We start from the raw sequence: 27,679 nt of genomic DNA on the forward strand, positions 1-27,679 counted from the left end.
GAAAAATGTTCATGAATCTGTAAAGATCTACAAGACGTAGTAAAGTGTTCATACAATGTCAATATATTTAGTTGGAAAGTCATACAAGAGTAGGTTGATTGTCCAGAACAACTTTAATGTAGCGTGGTGAAATGACCCATCTGTTGTCCATCTCACTAGATCCCTTTAAAGAGCCTGTATTGTTCACATCTTTGTAAGTCATAACAGTCTGTCTTCAGTTTCAAATACAAAGATTTCTGATTGTCTGCTGTCTTTGTGTCTAACTAATAGTACCTCCTGGCATGTCCTTTGGGTAGTGTTGCCATGCCTCAGGGTATAAATCACAGCATTAGTAGTTAATACTGTGAAGTCTATGAAGTTGATTGTAATGTTTCTCCTTTGATGTCTTAGTTTGACATATGCCTGTAGTAAATTGAACATCCAGGGTTTGAAACCTATAACATTGTTACTCCTGTACTTTCCATTTGTTAGCCGTGTCCATTCACTATAAGGTTCATCTGAAACTCATTTCCGAAAGACATCAAGCGAATCCTGTCATGCTTTCAAATAAAGTTGATGCATAGACCCAAGAGAAATATACCAACTTATGTGCAAAGTAAACTCTTAGTATTGAAGAAGCCATGGAGTAAAGTTAATGATTTCTCAAAAGACTTCACCATGCTCCAAACCTTCCTGTGGGTAGGGTGTGTTGTTTGATGGCTGACTGTTGTGATGTACATGTATGTGTGTCTGTTTGTTTTGTTGTCGTTTGTTGTTTGAGGGGTGGGGGGGGGTATAAGTGGTGTGTGGTGGTGTCCAGGGTCCCACCTAGCCATTTTCTTTCTACAAACCCACAGATATACATATCAACATTAACACAGCTGACTGTTGTGGCTTCCTATGTGTGTGTGTTTTGTTGTTGTTGTTGTTGTTGTTGTTGTTGTTGTTGTTTGTTCAGGTCAGCGGATGGTGGTATATGGCATGGTGATGTCAGGACTCACACCTAGCCATTTTCTTTCTACAAACACACAGATATACATATTAACATAGACACAGCTGACTGTTTGGCTTACCTGTTTACATGCTTGACAAACTAATAGAACATTGTCTGCTTAGTCTGTTCTATCTGTAAACAGACAGTGAGTACCTGGCAAGCTGGAAGAAATCAGTAGTAGATACCATAACCTTTGTCCCACCTACAAGAATTGTATAAAACCTTTACATAAATAAAGTTGTGCCTCAAGCCCCCAGATAGTCCAAATTTAAAATAAATATATAAACAAATAAATGAAAAAACTGAAGTGGAAGTTTTCCTTGGGGTTGAAGGAATAGAAAGATTTGACCTTGATAACATTGGGAACTGTATTCCCCAGATATTCCAGATTTGGAATAACTGTGTAAACAAATAACAAAACAAAGTGGAAGTGTTCCTTGGGGCTGTAGAAATCATAGAAAGATAGGACCTTGATAACATCCAGACCTGTATTCCCAATTGGTGAATTTGGTAATTACTGTAACAGATACCTGGACCCTCTTTGTCAGTTTATAATGTCTTTAAGCTATTAAATCTATCTAGGGTTGTGTGTTTATACTCTACTGTCACTCAAATCTGACTATGTTGACATTTCTGTTTTCTCTAGACTATATACTCAAGAGTTGCAAGAGTTTGCAAGGTAAGTATTTATGGAGTTATGTTTATTTTGACCCATTGTTGTGTAAAATAAAGTTTATTTAAACTGCTCTAAGCTGACAATGAGAACTGTTTACTTACAGTAAGGATCAACATTTGATTTATTTACATAGTGGATAAAGTTCAATTGCTATGTTATCTCTGTACCTTGGAAGGATTTTGACACTTTTTCAACTATTTCTCCATATTTGATTTGATCAGTGTATAAATAAAACTGGCTTAAAACATGTAGAGTGATCAAATAGAAGGATTTCCATAAACAAATGCACAAAACACCATAAAGCACAAACTCTATCATGTTATTGATTTTGTGATATCAATATCAGGGGTAATACTGTTATTATCGCATTCATTCATTCATTCATTCATTCATTCATTCATTCATTCATTCATTCATTTATTGAAGGAAGGCACATTGGAAGAGAAATTTTGAAATTTTCAAATAATAAAGTTATACTAAATTGAATAGAATTGAATTGAATTGACTCTGAAAATGTGTACCAATTATTATGTGTTGTCATTTAATACAAGCATTAAAAGTGTAAAAGTGACCAAATAATGATTTCACAAATCTTCTGGCTGTACAAAACAACATCATGGAATCCACCATGCTATTAATTGCATGTGTGATATCATCACCATTACAAGGATGAAAGGGGAAAAGTCACCAAAACAATGATTTTACAAATCCACTGACTATATTCACTCAGTACAAAACACCATGCCCTATAAGTGGTTTGGAATCCACCTTGCTAGTAATGGACATGTTATCACCATCATTACATACAAAGTGACCCTGTCATCAAACAATAGTTATTCTAAGGTGTCTGCTTGTACCAAAACATGTATAATACCATGAAGGTGACTTAGCATGAAATTCATGCAAATGATAGAGGCATGTCCTTCTTCATGTGTACTATTGTCTGTAGAACTAGTCTGGATGCCACTGTGTTATGTGGTCTAACCACAGTGAGTGAAAGTAAAATCATAATGATACTGTATAGAGGAACTAGACTACTGTAGAACAGGACGTTGTAGATTCTGGCTGTTATTACCACTTCATCTTTACTATACTGTACCACCAGTTTATTTCTACAATATGTGTACAAAACACCTTGAATCTTTGATTTGTTGTTTTCTGAAAATCATTAATTTGTTCATTCTACTAGTTTTCCCAAGTCGGTTCTATTGTCACACTGATCAAATGAAATATGAAGAATGGACACAAATGTGGTGTTTTTCAAAAAGTTTAACTTGAATGCAACACATTTCAAACCCCTAAGGAATCATACAAGGTTACTCAGACAATAGGACAATATCAGCAACAGATTACATTGCATGGTTAAAAACAACTTTGTATTAAAACTATTTTCAGAAATAGTTACGTCAAATTATACAACAGCTGATGATCATAAATAAATAAATGCACACATGAAGTTTATGTGACATTTAACATGTACAGATTAGTCTGTACAAAGAACAAGATAAATATTTGCACTTAAGATGTCTAAAGCCTCAATGATTTATCATAGCCAGACTTTCTAAATTAGAAAGAAAGAGTAGCCTGGAAGTGACACAACAAATGTATACACTCAGAAAAGTAGTGTCAGTTTACACGATATTAAACATGTACTGTGTCATGTAGACTGTCGACAGTCGCTCGCGCCTTTTTTCCCCCTACGTTTTATCTAAACTCTGATCCGGCGCAACACTAGTCTAATCGCAAACTGATATCGAGGGCCGAAGGCCCGCCTTCGCAATTCGGCCCTCGAAATCAGTTTGCGATTATACTAGTGTTGCGCCGGACCGGAGTTTAGATAAAACGTAGGAAAAAAAGGCGCGAGCGACTGTCGACAGTCTATGTGTCATGTACTTGTGCCTAATGTAATGTTAGTGGCAATCATATCAAAGAGTGTCTTAAAAAATTGTGTGTGAAAAAATCTCTGCTGATTTCCCAACTTTTGGAATATCAGTTATTAGTTTGTAATTCATATAAAGTTTTCTGATGATATATAACATGTATGTAGAAAATTGATATTGAAGACAGCATCCTGCAACAAATTAGACAAGTCAGGTACTATAGAAAAAAGGTATCCCTTTATAAGTTAACATTTTCATAGTCATTTTGTTAAACACACCTTGTATTAATCCTGGTTTTCTCAACTTCTAGTTTTTTTTGTGTACAAACAAATACCCCAAATACCATTCTGTCTAGACCATGACTTTCTTTCGTTTATAGCAAATGTAAAAAATCCCCCCCCCCCCTAGAAATAGGTTTAAATTGTTGATGCACCTAACTAGAGTTGAGTAATTATTTAATTACCAGTAATTTGAGATAAATGCACTAATTAGTATGAGACATGACTTGCCATCACTATGGAATGTTTAGTTGTATAATGTTTTATTTCTAATGAGCACAGTGATTAATATTAGACAAGACAGTAACAGTTGAGTCCAGCTGTGAAAAGCAAACTTGTACCATACTATGTAGTAAAGTAAACAGAACTGAAGGACACAGTATCTTGATTGGCTGTACAACAATTATAAGCAATGGGTTGCCATTTTGATGATAATCCCAGTTTTTGATTGAAGTAACCTGTGTTCAGTGAGTTTTGTATTATTAAAAGGGGCATGACAGAAGTGATGAGATGAACATTATTTTAAGAAAACATAGGATTATTCTTTTGTTTGAAGTATGATCATTGGACAGTTATGTGTGTCCATCTCGTCACTGTCCTCAAATGATCCCCTGTCAGACCATAGACCCTCCGCCAACAGTCTATGGTCTGACTTGCCCCTTTAAAATCCATAGGATTCTTCAGGCTGTTTTTCCCAAGTTGTGGGTTTTTTGTGTACAAACAAATACCCCCCCCCCCCCCCCCCTGAGAATTTAAATGAATCATCACTTGTGGAATTTAATAGTGAGAATAGTGTGTCAGCTTGAAGCTGAGGTCGCTGGCTAGACTCTCTTACAGTCCTCATTGGCTTAGCTATGTAGTGTTACTTAAAACAGCTAGTCCAGTCCTCTAGTATGGGGCTCCCTCGTCAGTCAAAACAAACCACTCAACATGCTAGGCAACTGACAAAAAAAGTCACTCAGGTCACTGTAGTGTAGTGCTAACCATGGCATCGAATCTGAAGATCTCGCTTTATGCTAGATGGGTGAAGAGATGATTTGATATACTATGTTGGCATGTACATTACTGAGGTTAGTAATGACAGCATGTTACTGAGACATGTCTGCTGTTAAGATCTAGTGTGTCCAACAGATAAATATTGAATGAGAGAACTAAAATGTAACTTGCATAGATTTCAGTATTAATGGCAAGATTTTATGTGTTTTAGTAAACAGTTGTACCAGAATAAAACATGTAATGTGAGATTTACTGTAAAAGTGTTTTAAAAAAACACAGCAACCACAAAAGTTAAGTGCTACACTTAACATGTGAAGGACTTTAACAATGGGGAAATATATTCACTCTAGAAATGTGCATTCTGTCTAGACCAAATAAGTGTGTTTCTAGTCCCTTTGCTAATAGTTATACATTCTGTCGTCATTTACAATTCTAGAATTGCTGTGTTGTTTAGCTTGAATTCCAGACAGATAGTTCCTTAATGATACTTCTTTCCAGATGTCGTTATGATAAGATAAGATATGATCATCAGAACTGAGATGCAGCAAATGTACACTAAAAAGTGCAACCAGTAATAAGCTGGTCCTAATGTTGAAAGTATTGCACATTTCCAGACCTCTGCACTGACAAAAGAGTGGTACAGAAAATGACACCACAATGTTCAACCAAGTTGAAAAATACTTCTTTCCAGACCAATAGTTAACTTTGAAGACAGAGAGTTGCAGATAATGTACACTACTTGTAAAGTATAAACCCACAATAAGTTGGTCCCAGTGTTGAAAATAATACTTGTTTCTAGACCTATGCACTGAAAAAATGTAATCTTTACATGTAAAACAGTGAGGTGCAGAAAATGAACACTTCAACCCACAATAAGTTGGTCCCAGTGTTGAAAAATAATACTTTTTTCCAGACATGTGCATTGAAAAAATTTAATCTTTAGAAGAGTGAGGTGCAGAAAATGTACACTAAAAGCTAAACTTTGTTGGTCCCAGTGTTGAAAATAATACTTGTTTCTAGACCTTTGCACTGAAAATAATCTATCCACACTTTATCAGTCAGTCAGAGTGAGGTGCAGAAAATGTACACTAAAAGCTAAACATAGCTGGTCCCAATGTTGAAAATGATACCTGTTTCTAGACCTATGCACTGAAAAAATGTAATCTTTAGAAGAGTGAGGTGCAGAAAATGTACACTAAGAGCTAAACGTAGCTGGTCCCAGTGTTGAAAAATAATACGTGTTTCCAGACCTATGCACTGAAAATAATCTATCCACACTTTATCAGTCACTTGGATCAGAATTCCTTGACTGTTATGATTGAATAGTGAAATGAACCCTATCAAGGTACACAGTTGGACTATTATGTATATGCCTCCTACAGGGCCATACTGAACTCTCTAAAACCACAGATTGCCACTCTCTGTTTGTTTACTTTGTAGAATGACGCTGGCGGACATTTCTTGTTGGAAGATAACTGGACAACTTTTACTAAAGCTCGACTGAATTGTTCTCTTCCTGGAGAATTCCCATTCTATTTCAATGAAATACGTAAGTATACTTTTGACAAAATGACTTTCATTATCTTAAACCAAAGCTCAGAATTAGAAATTTAACCAACACACATGATATAATGTGATAATCTGAAAAGTTTTGCCTGCAGACTGTCAGTCATGTTCTTTCTTTGTTCAGTCTGCATATGCAACCTTATTACAATATTTATGACTGTGAGGGCACTCTTTACATTTATTGAGATGGCATGGTTTACAGCTTGTACAGACTGTGACAATTGAGTGCCAGTTGTTTTGACTTCAATTTTACTCTTTCCGAAAATTTATGATATCAAAGACATTTTGAAGCAAATATATTATTTATTATTGACTAATGCTACTGTAGTTTTGATAATTACCAAAATATGTTTGTCATGTTTAGTGTCAATTATCTATAAAGTTCACTTTTTATCTTTCGATACAGAAAGCACATACTATATTGAAGAAGAAAATCTTACATATGCAGTTTTTACAACTTCAAAGTAAGTAATGACTTGATATCATTATTAGGGAATGTTTTCAAAATTCTCTTCTATATTAAAAGGCATTTTCATTTACATGCAGATAAGTCCAGCTTCTATATGACTTCTTCACTGCAAATTTGTGTGTGTGTGTGTGTGTGTGTGTGTGTGTGTGTGTGCGTGTGCATGTGCGTGTGCGTGTATGTGTGTGTGTGTGTGTGTGTGTGTGTGTGTGTGTGTGTGTGTGTGTGTGTGTGTGTGTGTGTACGTAGGTAGGTAGGTAGGTCGATAGATAGATACGGAGATTGGTAGGTAGATACATAGGAATGTACATAAATGTATATAAAAAACTTTTGTGTTTTTATTTTCACAGAAACAGTATCCATGGTTCAGCTGTTTGTGTGTATGACAGTGACTCTATCCATGAGGCATTTAGTGGACCCTTTAAATACCAAGAGAATGCACAGTCAGCATGGGTACAAACACCTAACCCCAATCCTGATTTCCAGGTGAGATATCTAATCCATTATTCAAAAACAAAATACAAAGGCCCAGTTCAGATTAGGATCAGAATTTAGGTGAGGGAAACATTTGTCTGGCAGAGATATTGGATAAGTTGGTACAGAACAAAAGAAAAGATCGTACATAGTGCTATGACTCCACTAATATAATAGCACCAATATGAGAACATGAGATTGAATGCTGGGCCTTTAAGATACATTTGATGATGATAGAGGGCGCTCTTGTGATTTCTGATGTAAGGTTTTGTGAAATCTCACGTCACTTATGTTATCACTTAGACACTAGGATAGAGGATTGAAGATGATAAATGATAAAGTGCCAAATTTTGATATTTCAAAATGGTAGGTTTTCCTTTGCAGCAATATCTTGATATCTTTAACACTGTACCTGTCTATTATAACAGTGTGATACCATGGGTACAGAGTATGCCAGACCTCAGCAGACTGTTAGGAAACTTGAACAAGCAAGACGTTATCAACTACTGGATAGAGCTGTCCAACCAAAATATACAGGAGCTATATATAAAGAAGAAGAACATGATGAAAGGTGTGTGTGGTCACTCACCTGACATATGAAATCTTGTAAGACTAAGATCTTTGCTAGGAAGGGTACTGAACAAAAGTCAAGGGCATCAGTACCATGGGCAAGCCCTCAACAGAACCTTTGGTAGTATGTGACATGTGGTCACTTTCAAAGTTAGCAAAATTGCCTGAGAGTCTAGTAGCTCGTCTGTAAGGTACGCCATGATGCGGCGCCCTCAAACTTCAGCACGATGTATCTTACAGTCTGTCAAGGGTGTCAGTACAGTGCACAAGCCCTCGACAGTGCCTTTGTTGCCATGTGACCTGAGGTCACTTTAAAAGTTAGCAAACTTGCTTGAGGGTCTAGCAGCTTTACTGATATAGATGAAACATTGGCAAGAATTTAAAACATTAGAGTGATTTTACAATAGATACATATTTGTATTCAAGCTAAGGAGTAAAGTTAGGTTAGGCTTGGGGGTAGGTATACCTTTAGACCCCCTAGCATAAATAAAATTATGTATTTCTAGCTGAGTGGCCTCTGATCTACATCTGCCCCAAAGACTAAGACTGCAAGATGCAGTTGTTCATAACAGTAGTGTTCACAGCAGTAGTTTTCATAGTAGTGCATAATCTTCCAAGTAAGACACACTTTGGCTGGTCAAAAGTTCCAGTAACATCAACCCTATTTTTGTGTGAGGAACTATAGACAGTGCATGGTCACATCATTTACAATTTATACCCAAGACTGACTATACTATATTCTGTTTCAATTAATTGTAATGTCAGAAAATTTTACAGTTTCTTTGTACGTTGATTTGTTTCAGACTTACTGAGATTGTTGTGGATGTTGTGAGAGGAAAACATGACCGTTCTTTCCATGTGATGTTTATTGGTACAGGTCAGTATCCACTAGGTTTCTTTACATATTAGTGTAAATATATCTTGATACAAGACTTGTGTTCTCTCAAAAGAAAAATATAACTGTGAATATCTTCACCACTTTGTATACCATCATAGCAATTTGTCAGAGTGTGCTAAGGGATTAGAATTACCTGTGATTGTCATTCTGATATTTTGGTTTTCCATTTTATTCCGTGTAGAGTCCGGCATTCTGAAGAAGGTAGTCATACCCATTGGTAAGACTGAAGCATGTCTTGTAGAAGAAATTCATCCATTTGCTGTGAGTCTGATTTTGTGTTAAGTAGTCTTACAAAGATTCTCTATACATTTTGTGAAAAATGTTTTTCCTTACATGGCATGTAAGAATGAAGAAGTTCAGTACAAATTTGGTTTGCCAGTGCATGGTACTAGAAACTATTCACCTTTGTTTTCAAATTTCACAAACTTTGTTTGCAATGTTTAGGACATAGGGTAGATGAGTTGATCACTTTGTGAATTCCATCACATCAACTTTCCTGTGTGTCTGTTTGTAATAAATAGTGACTGTATAACCTTTGCTTCTACAGAATACAGACAAATCCAAGCCTATCAAAACCATGAAGTTAGTAAGGAGTGAGGTAAGTATCAGTTAGAATGACATTTGTGATTATATATAGTACAATAAATACAGGATTCAACATACAGTTATTAAGCTATTTAGTCATCCAGAGGACAGGTCCCATAAAAATTGTTCTTTATTCTCCGTACAGTTAATATAGAGAGAGAAAAATGACTAAGTAGTACCAACTCATTAAAATGAGATTCTCATGTTTACCAAGTTACCCATACTATTGTCACTGTAGTTTGACAGCTATGGTGTAAACAGCAATGTAAAGATTCAGATAACAACAGAGACATTCCATTTTAAAACATTTATTTTGCAGGGCGCCCTCTATGTTGGGTCTGAGGATAGCATTATCAAAATACCAGTGCAGAGATGTCACAAATATCAAACAAAAAGGTAAAAAAAAATGAATGTATATACATAATATCCTTGCATGGTTTGATGCTTTCTAATTTCATAGCTTGAATTTTGAAATAACTGATGATCTTTTATCCAAAATATAGCTATTTATCACAAATGTAAACATTATTTCTTTTACAGGAAGTGTCTTGATGCGATGGATCCATATTGTGGCTGGAATGGTAATCTTAAACAGTGCACACCATATGAACACAGGTAAGAACAGACAAAATCTTTGAACTTGACCTTAGTAGTGTTGTCCTTGAACATTTTGTTTACACTCTGGAGTCAGTTTCAGTTCAAGTGCAGTGTACATAATGCAGTGAAAAGTTAGAAATTGGTCAAAATTCAGGAGTTTTTGAAAACTGAAGACAGTATTCATGTTCTGTGCATTACATTAAATTTAAATGTTCAAAAATATTTCAGTTTTTAGGATACTGATGAAATTTAATGAATAGTGCATTTTTTTGGGTTAGAATGTCTGGTTGAGAAACATATATTTTGGTGTACTTTGGATGAGAAGCAAAGAAGAGTTGTAATTATTTCTTTTGTGAACTTATAAAGGGGCATAACCTGAGTTTATATGTATTGGGGCAAAATCTTTCGCTGACATTTTGGCAAAAAATGGAATATAAACATGTTTTATCATATTATATTTTATTTGACAGTTTTGATGAAGCTGATTGGCATCAAGAGATGACAAGTTGTCCAGTACTGGAGAAACCTAGTATTGATGGTGAATTTGGTAACTGGACAGATTGGAGACAGTGTAACAACATGGGTAGTGAAGGGTCATGTCTATGTAGAACACGACAATGTAACAACCCAGAACCTCAGTGTGGTGGTCAGGATTGTATAGGAGAAGCTATCCAAGTAACAAACTGTACAGGTAAACACATTCAAACCTGTGCCACTCCTGTTCCATTACAGCCCACTCTGTCAGATCCAGTTAGACACTGAAGAAGGACAAGTGATTTGTTCAAAAAATTATTTCTATTTCTTAATCAAAAGTGGAAGAATTAAGGAGAACTTTTTTATGAATCTCAGTGCTGCCATGGTTAACATACATACCAGTAGTGTACTTGTGTTCAGGACAAACACTTTCTATAGTTCTGCTAGGTAACTGTTTTTCACACCTAGAATTAACCCTACTTAGGCCTTTAAAAAGTCATGGTTCAATCCCAGGTTCCTCCATTACTGCTACTAGTATGACATCAATGGAGCATTCTTTGTTCTGGACCAACTTTTCTTATAGCCTTGCCAGACAACTGTTTTCCCCACCTACATTAATTCCTAATTTGACATTGACCTTCAATAAAATACAATCTTCAACATACATATATCTATAATGTTAATGTTTATACCACAGTACATGGTAGATGGACAGATTGGTCAGCATGGTCAGGATGTAGTCAAACCTGTGGACTAGCCGTGAAAACACGTCAGAGATCATGTACCAATCCAGCTCCTCAACATGGAGGGAGACAGTGTATTGGTGAAGGTATAGAACAAGAAGAATGTGAGCTACCACTATGTGTACCCATTGGTAAGTACAACTAACTGTTCTACTGCACAGTTAGAGGGGGCCCACAGACTTGGCTATCTGACTCAACATGATGAACAAGCTTGCAAGTCAGATGATGATGATGATGATGATGAATGATGATGATGACGACGACGACGACGACGACGACGACGATGACGACGATGACAACAATGATGATGACGACGGCAACAGTGATGATGAGACGGAGATGATTTGTTTTCATAGTAATACATATGCATTAAGGAGTTACTGTCTGGAGCAAGAGAACCATTCATTCATCAGTATGTATATTATTGTAGGATATGTCTTTGACCTCAAGTCTTTAGATCATAACAGAAAAGACTTAATATATATCATTTTATTTTTGTGCAGGTCGATGGAGTGACTGGACAAAGTGGAGTAATTGTAGTAAACCATGTAATGGAGGAACACAACATAGAAACAGAAATTGTCTTAATGGAACACTGTGTACTGGTAATGATATCGAATACAGGGGTTGCAATCAACATGTTTGTCAAGGTATGAAATAAACCACTGCTGTAGATTGTAGACAGGTCACTTCCTTTTAATACTTCAGTGAAATCATAGTTGAAGACAGATTGTGTAGTCCTTCCATCAGTGAAATTGTACAGCTACATGGGCCGGAGATGTATGGTGGAATAGTGTACAAATATGATGTTGTTAGTATAGGGGTTTATAAGCAACTATAATTCTATTACATATTGTACAAGTTTGGTTTGCATACATGATTGGCTACTTTTTGGAGATTTTCAATATTGAAAGTAAAGTAGACTTGGTTATCACAATGAATCACAAAAAAGAAGTGAAATTTTAAAGTACATGTAGGTAAGATCAATATTTGTCTGAGAATTTATGTTTACTTTAACATTGCAACATCAAGTTAGAAATAAAAGCAAGTGACATGAATGTTGAGAGGATAAGTCCAGCATTCCAGTATTACACTGCAATGGCTTAATTTGCTGAAAACTTTTTGCCCAAATCCAAATTTATATGATCATAATGTGATGTCTATTGCTTACTCCTCACCCTACTAGAACTTTGTTTTGACAGTGTAGTATATATGAAATGTTCAATGTGTTTACTGTTTTCACTATACACAGAGTTTAGAAAGAGTAGTCCCTGGAGTCCATGGATGATATACAACAGATCTGATACAGGATACTATGAACACAGAGAAAAGAATATCTTTAAAGCTAGGGTGTCTTCTTATGATGACATTCACCATGGTGTGAAGGAAGAAGTGAGGTTTTGTCCACAGCTTAATAATCCATGTGTTGAGCCAGGTATGTCAAGTCTTTGTAGTCTCCAACTGGCACAGCCTGGAGGGGGCTATAGGAATGACCTATGTCTGTCTGTCTGTCTGTCTGTCTGTCTGTCTGTTAGTCCATCCTTTCATTTGTCTGTTTAGTTCCAACTCACACGGCCTGGAGGGGGCTAGAGGAATGACCTATGTCTGTCTATCTGTCTGTCTGCTTGTCTGTCTGTCTGTCCATCTTTCTATTTGTCTTAGTAGTCCCCAACTGGTACTGCCTGGAGGGGGCTATAGGAATGAACTGTCTGTCTGTTTGTTTGTTTGTCCACCCTTCTGTTTGTCTGTTTAGTTCCAACTCACACATCCTGGAGGGGGCTATAGAAATGACCCCTGTCCATCTATCTGTGGACAGTCATATCTTGTTCATTTACCCCAAATGAAATGATCTTGTGTACTGTCTAAAAACCTCTCAGAAAGTAACCAATTTTCCTTTCAATCTGTTCCCTAGAGGAAAGAATAAGATCACTGAATGGTACATGGTCTAAATGGTCAGCCTGGTCACCCTGTAGTGTCAGTTGTGGTGAAGGAAGACAAGTGAGAGACAGAGACTGCCAACATCCACTGGACGGCACTCCAGCTAATGACTGTGAAGGGGAGAAAATGCAATATAAAATGTGTGTCACTGAAACCACGTGTACAGGTCAGTATACCATGCTTATAAATAAACTTGTGAGAATAGTGATTCAGAACGATTTCAATACTGGGAGGATGGAAAATTGTTTTAGAATCTCTGTGACAATTATTTGTGTTTCTGTGCATGTTTATGATATAAATGTTTGGAGAAATGCTGATCTTCTCATGTCTATGTCTAAATGTATGTCTGTAGAGAACCTGTTCAATATGTCTGTACATTATACCATATGTATGGATGGATGTATATATGTACATTTTATTATGTTCTTCATTTGGGGTTTTATGATCATGTCAAGTTTGTCCCAATATTATAGCTGATATGTAATGTCAGGAGACCACTCATAATAATTGTTTTGAAGTACATATTCAAGAAAACATCATCAGTGATACATGGGAAATTAAATATTACTAGGAGTTGAAAAAATGAATACTTTTATGTACTAAACACCAGAATATTGTGTTCAGATCATTTCTTGAAACAAGTTTTGTATGCAAAAATGATTGTAGGTTCATAGTTACAAATAAACATTTCTACCCAGTCATTTTCAGGGATTCAATGTTTGTAAAAATTTGACTTTTTAATTTTATTTTGATTATTATCCAGTGAATGGTTCATGGTCATGTTGGTTAGAATGGGGAGAATGTTCTGTTAGCTGTGGTAGTGGTTATCGGGGACGATATCGTACTTGTACCAATCCTGCACCTCAAGGAGATGGGGAGTATTGTCAGGGAACAGATATGGAAAGAAAACCATGCAATCAACATCGCTGTCCAGGTAAATTTATTTAACAATTCATTTTAACCTTACTACCCAATCACTACTACCACATATATCATGCCAATATTGTGCACAATAAGGCTATATCATAACATGTACATAACTGATACGAACAAATAGTGAAAAATGAGTTGTTTCATGAGAATAGTAATATGTAGTAACTCAGGAAATTATGTCGTGAATTTACCAGAAGTTATATATCAATTTAAACTAAACATAATCAACACACGTGATGTTTTCAAATTTATGATAGCTTCTGTATACTAAATGGATATAATTATAGCTTATCTCTACTAAATACTGCAAGGAATTGATATGGTTATTGCAATAACATTGTATCTTCAAAATAGTGCTACAAAATAAGACAGTTGTAGCATTTGTCTACAAAATAGTGAAAAAATTGATAAAATTGTAGCATATACCTACAAAATATTGAAACATTGATATGATACAAATCTAACATATAGCTATAAAATATTGCAACAAATTGATACATATATGTTCAGAATAAAACAAAGTGGGTCAGTTGTAGCATTTCTCTACAAAATGGTGAAACAAGTTGATAATAGATGTAGCAGAACACAGAACTGTTGAAAAACAAATGGCTATAATGTAATGTATTCATGCATGTGCCATTAATACCATGGTGTTTGTATATTTGTAGGTAAAGATGGATGGCATGCATGGAGTTCTTGGACAGCATGTGGGCCGGATAATCTCCAACACAGATATAGAAATTGTTCATTCACATTTGCTGCTATAGGGCAATGTGAAGGTGGAAAGACCGATAGCAAAAAATGTATATTTAATGCTATACCAGGTAGATATAACAATTTCATATACTATCTCCATCTGAATGATCATCATGGGTTATGATTATTTGTAGCTTTTATGGTTGTAAACTAACATCAATGATTGGTCATTTTAATTTATCACCAGTATATAGTGTTAGATCATTTGGATGTTTTACAAAGAGGGGGGTTAAATATTTACATTATGCCTAGAAAACTAAGACTCAAAATTCAACATAAGTTGAAAGGGGTCAACACCACTGCATATATGTAGTAACCTTTACTACAGACCTGCCCATTTGTAGCAATTTGGTTAATGTTGAAATTTGGTCAGACATTGTTGGAACTTTGTCAAACAATGTTGCAGTTATGATGATGATGATGATGATGATGGCGACGATGACGACAACGACGACAACGGCAATGGCGATGACGATGATGACAGTAGAAACCATGTGCAAAATGAATCAAATTTCCATGTTGGGACAGAATGACCGTGGCACTCTGAATCACATTGTTAATTGAAACCTGTATTTATTCTCTGCATTTACAGACATGGAAGTAGGAAGAATGACCCAATGTGATAATACGGGAATGTACCACTATAAATATTTCCTACTTGTTGGCTTTGCATGTGTCTTCGTCTCCGTTATCATTACTGGTGTAGTGTGCTACGTAGGAAAGAAGAAAACACACAAAAAGAGCAGTACAGATAATCGGGATATCAACCCAACGATAGACGGATACAGTGAATTAAATTACAAGGACGGTATAAACAATAAAGGACTTCGAACCAGCATGGCAAGCAGTAATGGTACAAATGGAAGCTCCTATTTCAGTAATCTGACAATCAATCAAGCATACGGACAAAGAACTTCAGGTGTTTATCTTTGTAACAGTGGGACGATGTAGACAATCATGCAGATCTACCCATCATTCCTTTATCTTGGTACCTCCTAATTGTTTTCTTAGAGAAGGATAATCCATTATATAAGAATAGGGGTGATGGGTTTGTAGCCTCCATCAACTTCACTGCCAAAAAATAGACATATATTGAACTATTTTTCTATAACATCCCTATGTAAAAATGTCCTCATTTTAACCTGAAATATCCAACCTTTGTATAAAAATAAAACACTATTTTTGTCACCCCACCTAGTTTTATCAAATTTGAAAACGTGAGGGTGAATTTGTCCCTCAGAAATGAGTTTACAGAAAAAATAAAGGTTAGTTAATAGATAAAAGAAGAGTAAGATTTTGATTGTGTAAATTTTATCAGTCAAAAATGTGCCAAATGAAAAGAATCTACCTGACTATACTTACAGAATTGTTTTGATTGTAAAGGGAAATACTTTTCCAGGTGCTGAAAATATACAACAAAACAAAAAACTTTTGGTGACTGGGCTAATCTCCAGAAAATAAAAAATAACTATTAGAGAATCTATATTTGATATATTAGAATAATGCTGTATACGTCTTTATAAGTTGTATCTTTCTTGTCATGAAAATAAAGTACTGCAGTGATAGTAATTTTGTCTCTTTTAACTCGCCATCACTGCTACTGTGGTAGATAAAGGCATTACACTCTGTGGCATTAGTTGTTCCTTTTATTTTATGACTTACTGGAATAAAAATGTCCTCCCCATACCCCAAGGGTAAAATTTAGTAATTTGCTATGTGAAGGAAGTGGTGTCCTTAAAAGGCTGTCTGCATTTGTGTCAAAACACAAAGAGAGTACTGGACCAGGTGCAGAAGTGAAGATTTAGATTCTTGCAACTTACTCATAGTTGAAGAAAAAAAAATAAACATGTCCTCTTCAGTTTTTATAGAAACGCAGGAGATAAGTCTCTTCACCAAGGAATGCATATTTCATTGTGTGTTGGATTTTGTTCTGAGAGTGTTCATTTTCCCACTTAATCCTGTGTGTGTGTGTGAACATGAAAATGGGAAGTATTTTACACTGGAATAAGTTTAGTAAGAACAGTCCTAATCAAGATAGCTTCAAGCTGTCTTGTTTACGGAGACTTTCATAGTCTTGGACGGGTTTCAAACCAATTTACAAGTGTGAATTCACATGTTGTTTTCAAATGAGAGGTGTTGTCTATAGAATGTAAATGACAGGTTGACTGAATAAAAGAAGTGTGGCTGTCATTGTTGTAGACTACATGTTAAAACACAAGGATTTGACCGACGAGGTACTTGTACTGTCAACAAGTGAAGTATCAAGTATTGCAACTTTGCACAAAACTACATGTATATTAGAAAACAACCTTGTTAGGTTATGCAGTGGTTAAGAACTGTCATTGTTTTTACGAGGAAAATGAAACAAAAACAGTTATTTACGTATTGCATGCCTGACAAGGAATGGTTTTGAACTGTCTTGATATAGACAGACTGTAAGATACGTCGTGTTGCTCCACCCTTACCGGCCTTCTGTCTCCCTCTGAGAGGGGTTGACTGATGATGTGTGAGGGCGTCCTGTCATGGCATACCTTACAGTGATAGTTGACTGATGTGTGAGGGTGCCCATCACAGCGTACCCTACAGACTATGAAATAGGCAGAGTTAATTTAAAACAATGACAGCTTAGTGTCAGCTTTGTAGCTTTAATAGCAAGTAGATTTTCAAAAGATGGTTATAAGGTGCAGTTTTTAGTATTTGCAGTTTTCACTTTTCATCATTATACTGATGCCCTAGATTGAAGAGGAAACTGTATCCACCATACATGGATAAACAGGAATCTCAAACATAATATGCATTGTTGTGTATTGTAGAACTAGATTTGATTTTTTTTTTGATTATTTGAACCAAATATTAGTTCTCTGAGTTAAGTTTTCACATTTTACTTGAAGTCGTTACTATCTTGTTTAATTTTGTTCATTTACACAAATTACAAGATTCCGTTCATAATTTTGTTTTTATTGTTTGTACATTTTTTTAATTTAAAAAATAACTTTCAATAATTACTTATTGTATTATTTTCCATTTTTTCCATAAGAATATTCCAAACTATATATAACATGAAAATCTTCTTTCTGCTATGAATGGACTGACTGATGCATATATACTTAATTTAATGAGTACTGGTACTTTTTGTGGATTTAGCCAGGTACATTTTTTTGACCAAATTATCAGTGTATCTCTCTCTGTGAGAGAGGGAAAAATCATATTTATCTATGTAATAATTTTATTGCAATCTGGCAGAAAAGTTGCTCTATTTAATGATCTTTCATTTAAAATATGAAAATTTCATATTTTTTGTCAATTGCTAGTTGCTGTGACTATTTGCAGTTTTTGTTACTTCATACTGTCCGTTGAAAAATACATCAAACCTTTACTGGGATTGATTGACGTCTACTATTAGCTGAATTATGTATCTATTTGTCATTGATGGTACTATGTACACAGGCTTGATGTCCATGTGTAAACAATTCAAGCATTTTGTGTACCTGTGTACTAGTCATTGATGGTACTATGTACACAGGCTTGATGTCCATGTGTAAACAATTCAATCATTTTGTGTACCTGTGTACTAGTCATTGATGGTACTATGTACACTGACTTGATGTCCATGTTTGCAATGTGTTTTAATGCTCAATTTGCTAGTCTTGCCAATATAAGAATTTTAATAACTTTGATGGCCAGTGTTAACTCCCATTAGTCGTCCTAGTAGCAAACTGCACAATCGGGTAACTTGTAACAACTTATAAATTATTGCTATTGTCCTCATACTTTATATTGCACAAAATCTTACAGTTACTATGTCCAAGAACATACTGCTATACATTGTTAAAGTTCAGTATGTGATATATACAAAATCTTACAGTTACTATGTCCAAGAACATACTGCTATGCAGTGTTACATTGTAAAGTTCAGTATGTAATGTACACATACCAATACATGTACTATAAACAATACATTGATTCTTATTTACACATACCAATTCTAAAACATAAATTTCATGATGGGTTTAGCTAGCAACCATTCTCTGTACATCCTTCAGAGTTGATGTTTCTTCTGCAACACTATGAAATATCTCTGGACAGTGTCGTAAAGGAGGCTATGGTTTATGACGATGCCGTACATTCATTAAAAAGAAATTGAATTTGATTGTAGGAATCACTTGATATACGTGTATCATAATTCAATCTTGTATAGTGTAGTATAGGATACTGAGCATTTGATCTGTCAAGAATAGCTATCATCACAAGGACGGTAATACTAATAGTTCTATGTACAAAGTATGGGGAATCACATTACAAAATTCTCAGACAGCCGATTATACTGCCACCTAGTGGTCAACTTGTAGAACTAATCATTGATGCCAGGAGCACCTGACCAATCACTGAATGCTACTACTTGCGTAGAAATACTTCTCACAACTCATAACCAATGTTTAAGAATGAAAACCTTTGTCAGACATTAAAGTAAATTATAATCTGATGACCATTAAAATACCTTTTTAGTGAATCCATAAGATACAGTTTAGCAGTTAGCAAATATTTTGACCTGAAATATACACAATTTTCTTCACTTCACTTCACTTCTCCAACAAGACAAAGCCAGTGTATGCTCCATTCCGTCCACATAGCTTTCCTCTATGTAGTTATCTAAACGATCGGATATTTTGTCAGCACCTCAGTTTGACATGTTTAGTCTGTATTTACCTAATCTATATATCAGCAATGACAAATCCTCAGTTTATAGCATAATTGCAGAACAATTTGAGAGTATTTTCTATTATTGAAGTGGCTCAATTTACAGCTAAAATGATGAGGCTTGGTGTTTCACTCATGTGACATGACATTTACAGCTAAAATGATGTAGGCTTGGGTGCAGTTCACAGTGGGGATGTAAAAGTAGTCAAGTTGTTGTGTTGATTATCAGCTACAAAATATACAATTACAGCCATTAAAATCATCAAGTCCATGTGTAATGTTTTCATTAGAAGTCTGTTTTTACTGCACTGTGAAAGAATAGCAATGCTTATCAGTGTTCAATGTGATTGGGCAAAGGATCCTGCTGTGTTTGTTGTGTCTCTGTTATTGTTAGTCTAGAGATGAAATATGTCTTTCTCAAAAACATGTCCCATAAGTGAAACACCAAGCCTACAACATTTTAGCAGTAAATTGACTAAGCTAATATTTTGATTATACATAATATATATTTCTCTACAATCCACTCAAATCACACTTTTTTGCCATATATGACAATGAAGAATAAAAATTTAAATATTTTTTTCAGCCCGAGTAGCCTTTACACTTGCGCTTTTACTGAAATGTTATTTTTGTTTGTACGTTAGTTTATTTGTTTTTGAATTTTTGAAATGGCAGAAATGTTTTTGAATAAAAAAAAAGACCAACATTGGTAAAGTGCATTGTATTCAAATGAGGTGTTGTAGTGGTTTTGTTTGTCTGGCTAGAAAACTCACCCTGACAACTAGCTTTTACAAAGTCATCTGATGACTAAAGTTGACCAGGTAAAGAGACACCTTGAGATTCAATGTAGGATAGCACTTGACTAATACTTACTACACACACTGATAGTATACATGCATGTACAATTATATTGATTGCACCTAGTCCTTGTGTAATCCAAGTGTCAATGTCACAGTTTGTGACTTAAGTTTTGGTGGATTTGTTTCAATTTGAAAATATCATGTTCCTTCCAGTTTCAAGAACATATGACATCAGCTATATGATGACATCATTTCATGTTACCCCCGAAACGTCATTTTCAATTACCACGCTTTTGTACATAAGCACTCAATTAACTTTATCACAGATACAATGTCAGTTGGCTAAAAAATAGGAACATTTTGTATTTAGACCAGCTAAATATGGGGTCTAGGTTAGTGTCATATAGAATTTTATTTCAAATGAGTAAGAATGTGTCAGTCATTACAGGTGTGAAACATTGCAGCCCAAGTGATGACATCCTACTAAATCTATCCAGTGACCTATCTTTATATATTCTCACTACAGAAGTCAACCAGTCATTTGTTGCTTTATTGCCAGCATTAAAATTGTCATGCCAGGGCACAGGGACACAATAGTTTGATATGCAACATTGTTGCAAACTTGTATTGTTGTATGTCAATTCATTGGTGTGGGCAAACCAAAGTTATTGCTCGACTGTAGATCATGACTGAAAGATCATTGTGCTGCTCTATTTGACCAGTGTGAGGGCGCCCCATCACACCTTACAGACTAGACATTTTCATGATATAGAACATTGTGCTAAATAACCTTGGCAGATTATTGGTTGACACATCAGGGTCTAGAGGGGTTCACCTCTAAAATCACCGACATTCCAGAAAAACAAATACTTAATGTTACCATAGAGGGCAGTATTACATATAAATATAAGCCAGGTCATAACTGTTCATGTCACAACAGCTCAAGTTACAAAATTTACTTTTTTGTTTCCAGTAACACGACTACTAAATTGAGTCCATTTGATCTACAGGAACATAGAACACAACCAACTTCCCATGAAGCACCTGGTTGAGAGGGATTTTTGAATGTTCAACACTACATAATCCTGGACCACATCTCTGATTTGCTTCTGAATGGCATTCTTCTTCGTTATGCATTAACCTGAATATGACTGATCTGGGTGTCACATGACTAGGTATGTACTATACTATACATATTTATAGCATTATATGTCATACATTCAACTATGTAAAATGTTGAATGACAAAGTTTCCATCAAAACTTATGTGTCCATTATTTGAAGCCTGTAATTCATGGGTAAACTGTCGTCACAATAAATTTGTCAAAACTCACAATGTAGGTGCAATATTGAAGTTTTATTCATGGAACAGAATGATAACTTAGAGAGAAATGTACATACATTGTTGACAAAGAGGATACAAGTAAAGAAATAAGAGTGCTGAGACGTGTTCCAAAGATAAAGTTCAATATCCACGTTTTAGAGTGTCTTCAACGTGATCTGTAAGTCCAGTACTATCTCCTACAAAGAGTGTCATTTTATTTCTGACTTGTGAGAAGTCGTAAATATATCAAACTTTGGAATGAAATAGGTAGGAATTATAGAAATCTCCATCCAGCAGTTGGTGGTAATTTACTAGAATATTTTGTTCATGATGTGCGAGTTAACGAATTTAAGCAGTGACTTCACAAATGTGATGACACTTGTATACATGATTATATACCTTGATAACACTAATTGCTATAGAAATGTAGGAAGATAGTTTTGTTTTGCTTTGATCTAATACTCTTCACCTTCTTCCTCTCCTTCACCTTCAACAGAATCAACGCCAACCTCTTCATAATCTTTCTCCAAAGCTGCCAGATCTTCACGTGCCTCAGAGAATTCCCCTTCCTCCATACCTTCTCCTACATACCAGTGGACGAAAGCACGCTTGGCATACATCAAGTCAAACTTGTGATCCAAACGAGCCCAGGCCTCAGCGATGGCAGTGGTGTTGCTCAACATGCAGACAGCACGTTGTACTTTAGCCAAATCACCACCTGGTACAACGGTTGGTGGTTGGTAGTTGATACCAACCTTGAAACCGGTTGGACACCAGTCGACGAACTGGATGGTACGTTTGGTCTTGATGGTGGCAATGGCAGCATTGACATCTTTGGGTACAACATCACCACGGTACAACATACAGCAGGCCATGTACTTGCCGTGACGTGGGTCACATTTTACCATCTGGTTGGCTGGCTCAAAGCAAGCATTGGTGATTTCAGATACAGAAAGCTGCTCATGGTAGGCCTTCTCAGCTGAGATTACTGGAGCATAGGTTGCCAATGGGAAATGGATACGTGGGTATGGCACCAAGTTGGTCTGGAACTCTGTCAAGTCGACGTTCAGGGCACCATCAAAACGCAGGGATGCAGTGATGGAGGAGACAATCTGGCCAATCAAACGGTTCAGGTTGGTGTAGGTTGGACGTTCAATGTCGAGGTTACGACGACAGATATCGTAGATTGCTTCATTGTCGACCATGAAAGCACAGTCAGAGTGCTCCAGAGTGGTATGGGTAGTCAGGATAGAGTTATAGGGTTCGACTACTGCAGTGGAGACTTGTGGAGCTGGGTAGACTGCAAATTCAAGTTTTGACTTCTTACCGTAGTCAACAGACAGACGTTCCATCAACAGGGAAGTGAAACCAGAACCAGTACCACCACCAAAGCTGTGGAAGATGAGGAAACCTTGGAGACCAGTACATTGGTCTGCCAGTTTACGTACTCTGTCCAAAACCAAGTCAATAAGTTCTTTGCCGACGGTGTAGTGACCACGTGCATAGTTGTTGGCAGCATCTTCTTTGCCAGTGATCAACTGTTCTGGATGAAAGAGTTGGCGGTAGGTGCCAGTACGGACTTCATCTGAATAAAAATAAAGGTAAATACAAGGTTAGTTCTCACTTATTAGATTTCATTATGTAAAAGATTATCCAATGCAACCATAATTTTTCTGAAAACCACATATGTATTACCATTAGGTCCAATAACAGTGCTACTAGTCCTTTTCAAGATATCAGAAACAACGTATTTGCCCTTTGCTTTATATATTGACTAATAAGGATCATTGTTGTGATACCTTTACTATCAAGTTAGTAAGATTAACAATGTTTTGCAAGAGGCAGTTTGAGTAATTGAAGGTAATCTACCTAGCAATCCACCTTCATAACCAAATTCCTCCAGGTGGTTTTTACAAATATAGTGGTTTACCCTCCCTCTATATAATGATATAGTACCTACCTACAACAGTTGGTTCCAAGTCTACAAACACAGCACGTGGTACATGTTTGCCAGCTCCAGTCTCACTGAAGAAAGTGTTGAAAGAATCATCACCCCCTCCTATGGTTTTATCACTTGGCATTTGACCATCAGGCTGAATGCCATGTTCCAGACAATACAACTCCCAGCATGCATTGCCCATCTGCACGCCAGCCTGGCCCACATGGATAGAGATACACTCACGCTGAATGAGAGCAAAATAAACATGAAATGTAGTTATTCTATATGTCAAGTGTGCTGTTGCCATGAAAAAATTAAAATCGTATTTCAATTGAATGAAATTTAGCTCAAAAACTAGTGATTATTAATTAGAAAACTGTAGGACACTGCTCAAAGCTTTCTAATTCTTTGTATTTATCTGTTTCTGAAAAAACCCTCAAAAACAAAATATTTACAGTACAGGGAATGAATAGGATTATGTGAGTGATATGGGGCCTCATTGATATGAGTCATGCTACAAAGACATTTGCATAAAATACTGGTGAAGGTAGTTTATTCAACGAACAAAATATCCCAGGTTTTACAGCTACCTGAATATGAAAAATTTAGGACAAAATTTGGGTAATTAATCAAATTTAATTAAACAAAATTAACATCCAATTCAGATTCCAGTACAAATCATAGTGTGGTCTGTTCAGAGATTTTTAATTTACAACCATGCAAGTACAAACAAGTCACTTTGTAGTCTGACCTACAAGCTTTAATTTTAAAGCATTATTTATATCAAATTAATTTCTAGAAAATACTTAATGTGAGGGGAGGGGGGGGGGGTTCTACAATGAAATAGGGCATGGGGTAAATGAAACAATGAAGGTTTAATTTATGTAACTAATTGCCAAAATAGTCGAATTCCAACAAATGTAGCACACTTGTAGAGTAATATTAGGTCACTAAAGTCCTAAATAAAAGTGTTATTGTTCATTTAATTAATAACAAATAAGAAACGTGTCTGGTAAGCTGATCTCAGTCCACATGGTTGGGAATAACAGATGCAAGAGCGAAAGGTCACGTGACTGCGTTTGCAAGTCTGTCATCATCCCCAGAGATTTGTAATCGGATTCAACAAAATAAATAATGACGTTATTCTATGCTGTGGACACGAACGGCATCGCGTCGTGTTACTCTGTGTGGTTGATGATGGCTATGAAAATTACGTGAAACTCGAGTGAGCTACTGTTTCAACTGCGGATGAATTAATAATGTAACTAAAGCTGCAAACGATAATTTTTCAATTTTTTTTCAATATGAAACACAGCCTAAGCAGAATTTTCGGATGTTGTGTATTTTGCAAACTTATTGTTTTTCCTTTTTTTGCTCTGATCAATGTTATGCCACTCAGGCCACACGCTATATAATTATTACGTTACAAAATTATTGAACCGAGCATTTTAGTATTCACAAGGCGTAGTCGATCCTAAGCTGTCTAACCAAGAGTAATTTATGTGGTCTTCCATATTATGTTCTTCCTCCTACGGAAAAACAATCCTGCAAGCGATCATATACTATATAGAGATGTGTTCAAAATGGCGCGAAAAATTCCCGCGCGAATTCGTCAGTAATTAAACTACATATATGAATATAGGTACAACATTTTCTTGGCAGTAATTAACTGTCGACGTGTCGTCCTGTTTGAATTGTTTTCTTTGGAAATGAAATGGTTTATATAATTTGTTGTTGGAACATGCAAACTGGGTCAGCCTTCTGGGTTCTACGAATGACTGTTTTTCCTACGTAAGGCCACTATAATAATATCGAGGTCAATTCATTCGTGGAGAAACCGCACACATAATCACATTGTAAACTCATTCATTACAACACATGTTATATAGTAGCCTACATGTAGACTTGAGAACGGCTATCGCTACACTATTCCGCCATCCTAACTGACACTCCGTACGGAGCGAAAATTCAAAAATTCAAAATGTCAGTTTCGATAACGGAATTGTGTAGCGATAGACGTTCTCAAGTCTGCAGGTAGACTAATGCTTTAGCAGTATGGCAAACTAAAGACGGAAGCTGTGTCTCTCACTTACCATTTTGAAGAGATGTAGTAAACTGGAAAAACGTCCAAGAAATTTCACAGAACGTAGACCTCACTACGTTGACGGTAACAGTCAGAGAGTGAGAGACAAACTGTAATGTTAATTTTCAAAATAGGGATTTTATTCTCTGTCGTTGCCATGACAACAAATTAGACTTGGTCAGATAAAGCTTATGATTGGTGCAGTCAGACGATAATGAGATAGATGGATCACTACATTCCCTTACGAGGTAAAGTACTTATCATGAGGGATTGTTGGGGACAGCTATAAATATATATTTATGCAAGATGACGTGACTTGACAGGTTTCTGCTTTTTCTTCAATCATGGAGAAAGGGGTGGGAAAAGTCAAACAGATGGAAATAATTAAAGATACGCTTCACGACTAGAATGCTAACAGTAACCCACATCCAGACCACATCGTTCAATTTTAATCGCTAAAGTAAACATTGCAGTTATTATTTGCAGACGTGATGATGACACAAACCAATTGGCGAAAAGACGAGAAAACTAGGAGTGTTCATGGAGGACATGAACACTACGTAGTGGCAGTGCAGTGTTCTGGTAAATCTGATGAGTTTTTTTCCCGCGATTTTTAAAACATTGACTCACGTCAAAACATTTCATATGTAACAAATACCAGTTTGAAAAACATAGGGACATTGGGCCGTAGGCTTGACACACATTCCATCACTATGTGATATTTATATATTTAAACCGCCCACTCCAAAACGTTTTAGGGCAACGAAAAGTTGGAATAACGACGAAAAGTATGATCAGACACCTATAAGATCATGTTTCTGATATTATTCTTATATTTCCTAATTAATTTTAGTAAGGTGTGTGTTTTTATAGCGGGTGACATTTTGTAATATTGTTCTTTGGGGTCAAAGGTTACATTGTAAATTACATGTAAATCTAACCATAGCTTTTCAGTGATGACCAGTACGTCTATATACCGCCTGCACCACACACGTATCATGGTTGCATCTAGGGCTGAATATGTACTAGCTACTTTGCGTGCCCTGAATCGACTCATTTGAAAAAAAAAAGTCAAATCTGACCATGGACGGTATTTATGTATACTTGCAGTACCTACTCCTTCAACACTTTTCCTACATCCCATTTCATACTATAGTTTCGTTCTTACCAGCCAATCTTTCTTGTTTAGTTCAAAGAAAGAACTTTTTGTCACACCGGATGATTAGACACAGCATAGCCTGGAGTGATGTCAAGTCTTTTCATTTCTTTGGTCTACTAAATTGATCTGAATTATCATGATGTAAGCTTGCGTTACTCAATGTAATGAAGCAACAGCCTGTACTGGTCATTCATATTGAGTTAAAATTCGCCTTACCAGACGTAGTACGGGAAAAGCGAGAGCAAAATACCCACGTGACTAGGTTCCGGGCTAAGAGAGACAGAGGGGGGGGGGGGGGTTTAAAGTTTTAAATTGTGCCAATTTAAAGAATCAGGTATACTTTTATTACACCGCTAACGGTGAAACTCGAGTGAACAAAAATCACGCGGGAAGATCTGCCCAAACATTTTTCCGGTTGATATAGGTTAGACTTACAGCAGTTAGTGAAACAAGTGGACACAACTCTTTCATGAATATACGATGGAAACAGGATGATTATTTAATGTCATTGATGTATAATATAACAATGAATCAGACTGAAGGATAATACCCCATTCATCCCAAAGGAAATCCATGATATCAGATTATTATAGTTGATGGACTTTCTGTCTTGATCACCTTGGCAACCACGCAAATTTCTACTCGAGAGGTGGTGACGAATATGAAATCAAAGGTGTGCCTTTACGTTTAAAGAAGCAACAGAACACAGGTATCTTGACATTCAGCGAAATTAAGACGACTTGGCCACATCTGTGTAGCGTCTTTTCTCATCAAAATGTCCACTAATTATTACGACGGATTTATCAAAAATAAATGGCCAGGAGGCAAACGAGGTATTCGAGGTGTTCCACGTTATGTGTATATTTCACATTGT

General features: G+C 36.1%; 2 protein-coding genes across 3 annotated transcripts in view; one reads left to right on the top strand and one right to left on the bottom strand.

The window, feature by feature from the left end:
* LOC144447047 (semaphorin-5A-like) overlaps window positions 1–20,193 on the top strand; it is a 64,241-nt gene extending 44,048 nt beyond the window's left edge. The window contains exons 9-26 of one of the 2 annotated variants that reach the window (XM_078136924.1): window positions 1,620–1,652; window positions 6,244–6,352; window positions 6,776–6,833; window positions 7,186–7,321; window positions 7,738–7,880; window positions 8,683–8,756; window positions 8,959–9,042; window positions 9,332–9,375; window positions 9,682–9,758; window positions 9,903–9,977; window positions 10,430–10,650; window positions 11,131–11,307; window positions 11,680–11,826; window positions 12,429–12,611; window positions 13,089–13,280; window positions 13,878–14,048; window positions 14,716–14,871; window positions 15,396–20,193. In XM_078136924.1, coding sequence (XP_077993050.1) covers window positions 1,620–1,652; window positions 6,244–6,352; window positions 6,776–6,833; window positions 7,186–7,321; window positions 7,738–7,880; window positions 8,683–8,756; window positions 8,959–9,042; window positions 9,332–9,375; window positions 9,682–9,758; window positions 9,903–9,977; window positions 10,430–10,650; window positions 11,131–11,307; window positions 11,680–11,826; window positions 12,429–12,611; window positions 13,089–13,280; window positions 13,878–14,048; window positions 14,716–14,871; window positions 15,396–15,754 — 2,439 coding nt within the window. In that variant the 3' untranslated portion in view covers window positions 15,755–20,193. Of the gene's footprint in view, window positions 1–1,619; window positions 1,653–6,243; window positions 6,353–6,775; window positions 6,834–7,185; window positions 7,322–7,737; window positions 7,881–8,682; window positions 8,757–8,958; window positions 9,043–9,324; window positions 9,376–9,681; window positions 9,759–9,902; window positions 9,978–10,429; window positions 10,651–11,130; window positions 11,308–11,679; window positions 11,827–12,428; window positions 12,612–13,088; window positions 13,281–13,877; window positions 14,049–14,715; window positions 14,872–15,395 lie in introns of both variants that reach the window. The other variant, XM_078136923.1, reaches the window with a different exon arrangement.
* Window positions 20,194–21,646: 1,453 nt separating this feature from the next.
* Window positions 21,647–25,770, bottom strand: LOC144447238 (tubulin alpha-1A chain-like). The gene is made up of 3 exons (XM_078137140.1): window positions 25,657–25,770; window positions 23,585–23,807; window positions 21,647–23,209 (listed from the first exon to the last, which is right to left on the bottom strand). Exons 1-3 carry the CDS (start codon window positions 25,657–25,659, stop codon window positions 22,080–22,082), a joined length of 1,356 nt encoding a protein of 451 aa, XP_077993266.1. The 5' UTR covers window positions 25,660–25,770; the 3' UTR covers window positions 21,647–22,079.
* Window positions 25,771–27,679: the final 1,909 nt, after the last annotated feature.

Source organism: Glandiceps talaboti, chromosome 16 (assembly GCF_964340395.1).
Source record: "Glandiceps talaboti chromosome 16, keGlaTala1.1, whole genome shotgun sequence".
In the NCBI taxonomy this organism is placed as follows: Eukaryota; Metazoa; Hemichordata; class Enteropneusta; family Spengelidae; genus Glandiceps; species Glandiceps talaboti.

What these genes read in the sequence shown, in the direction of transcription:
- LOC144447238 (XM_078137140.1), bottom strand. An exon ending in CTTGGAACCAACTGTTGTAG is followed by an intron (nt 23,210 to 23,584) that starts GTAGGTACTATA and finishes ATTTTTATTCAG; the next exon opens with ATGAAGTCCGTACTGGCACC.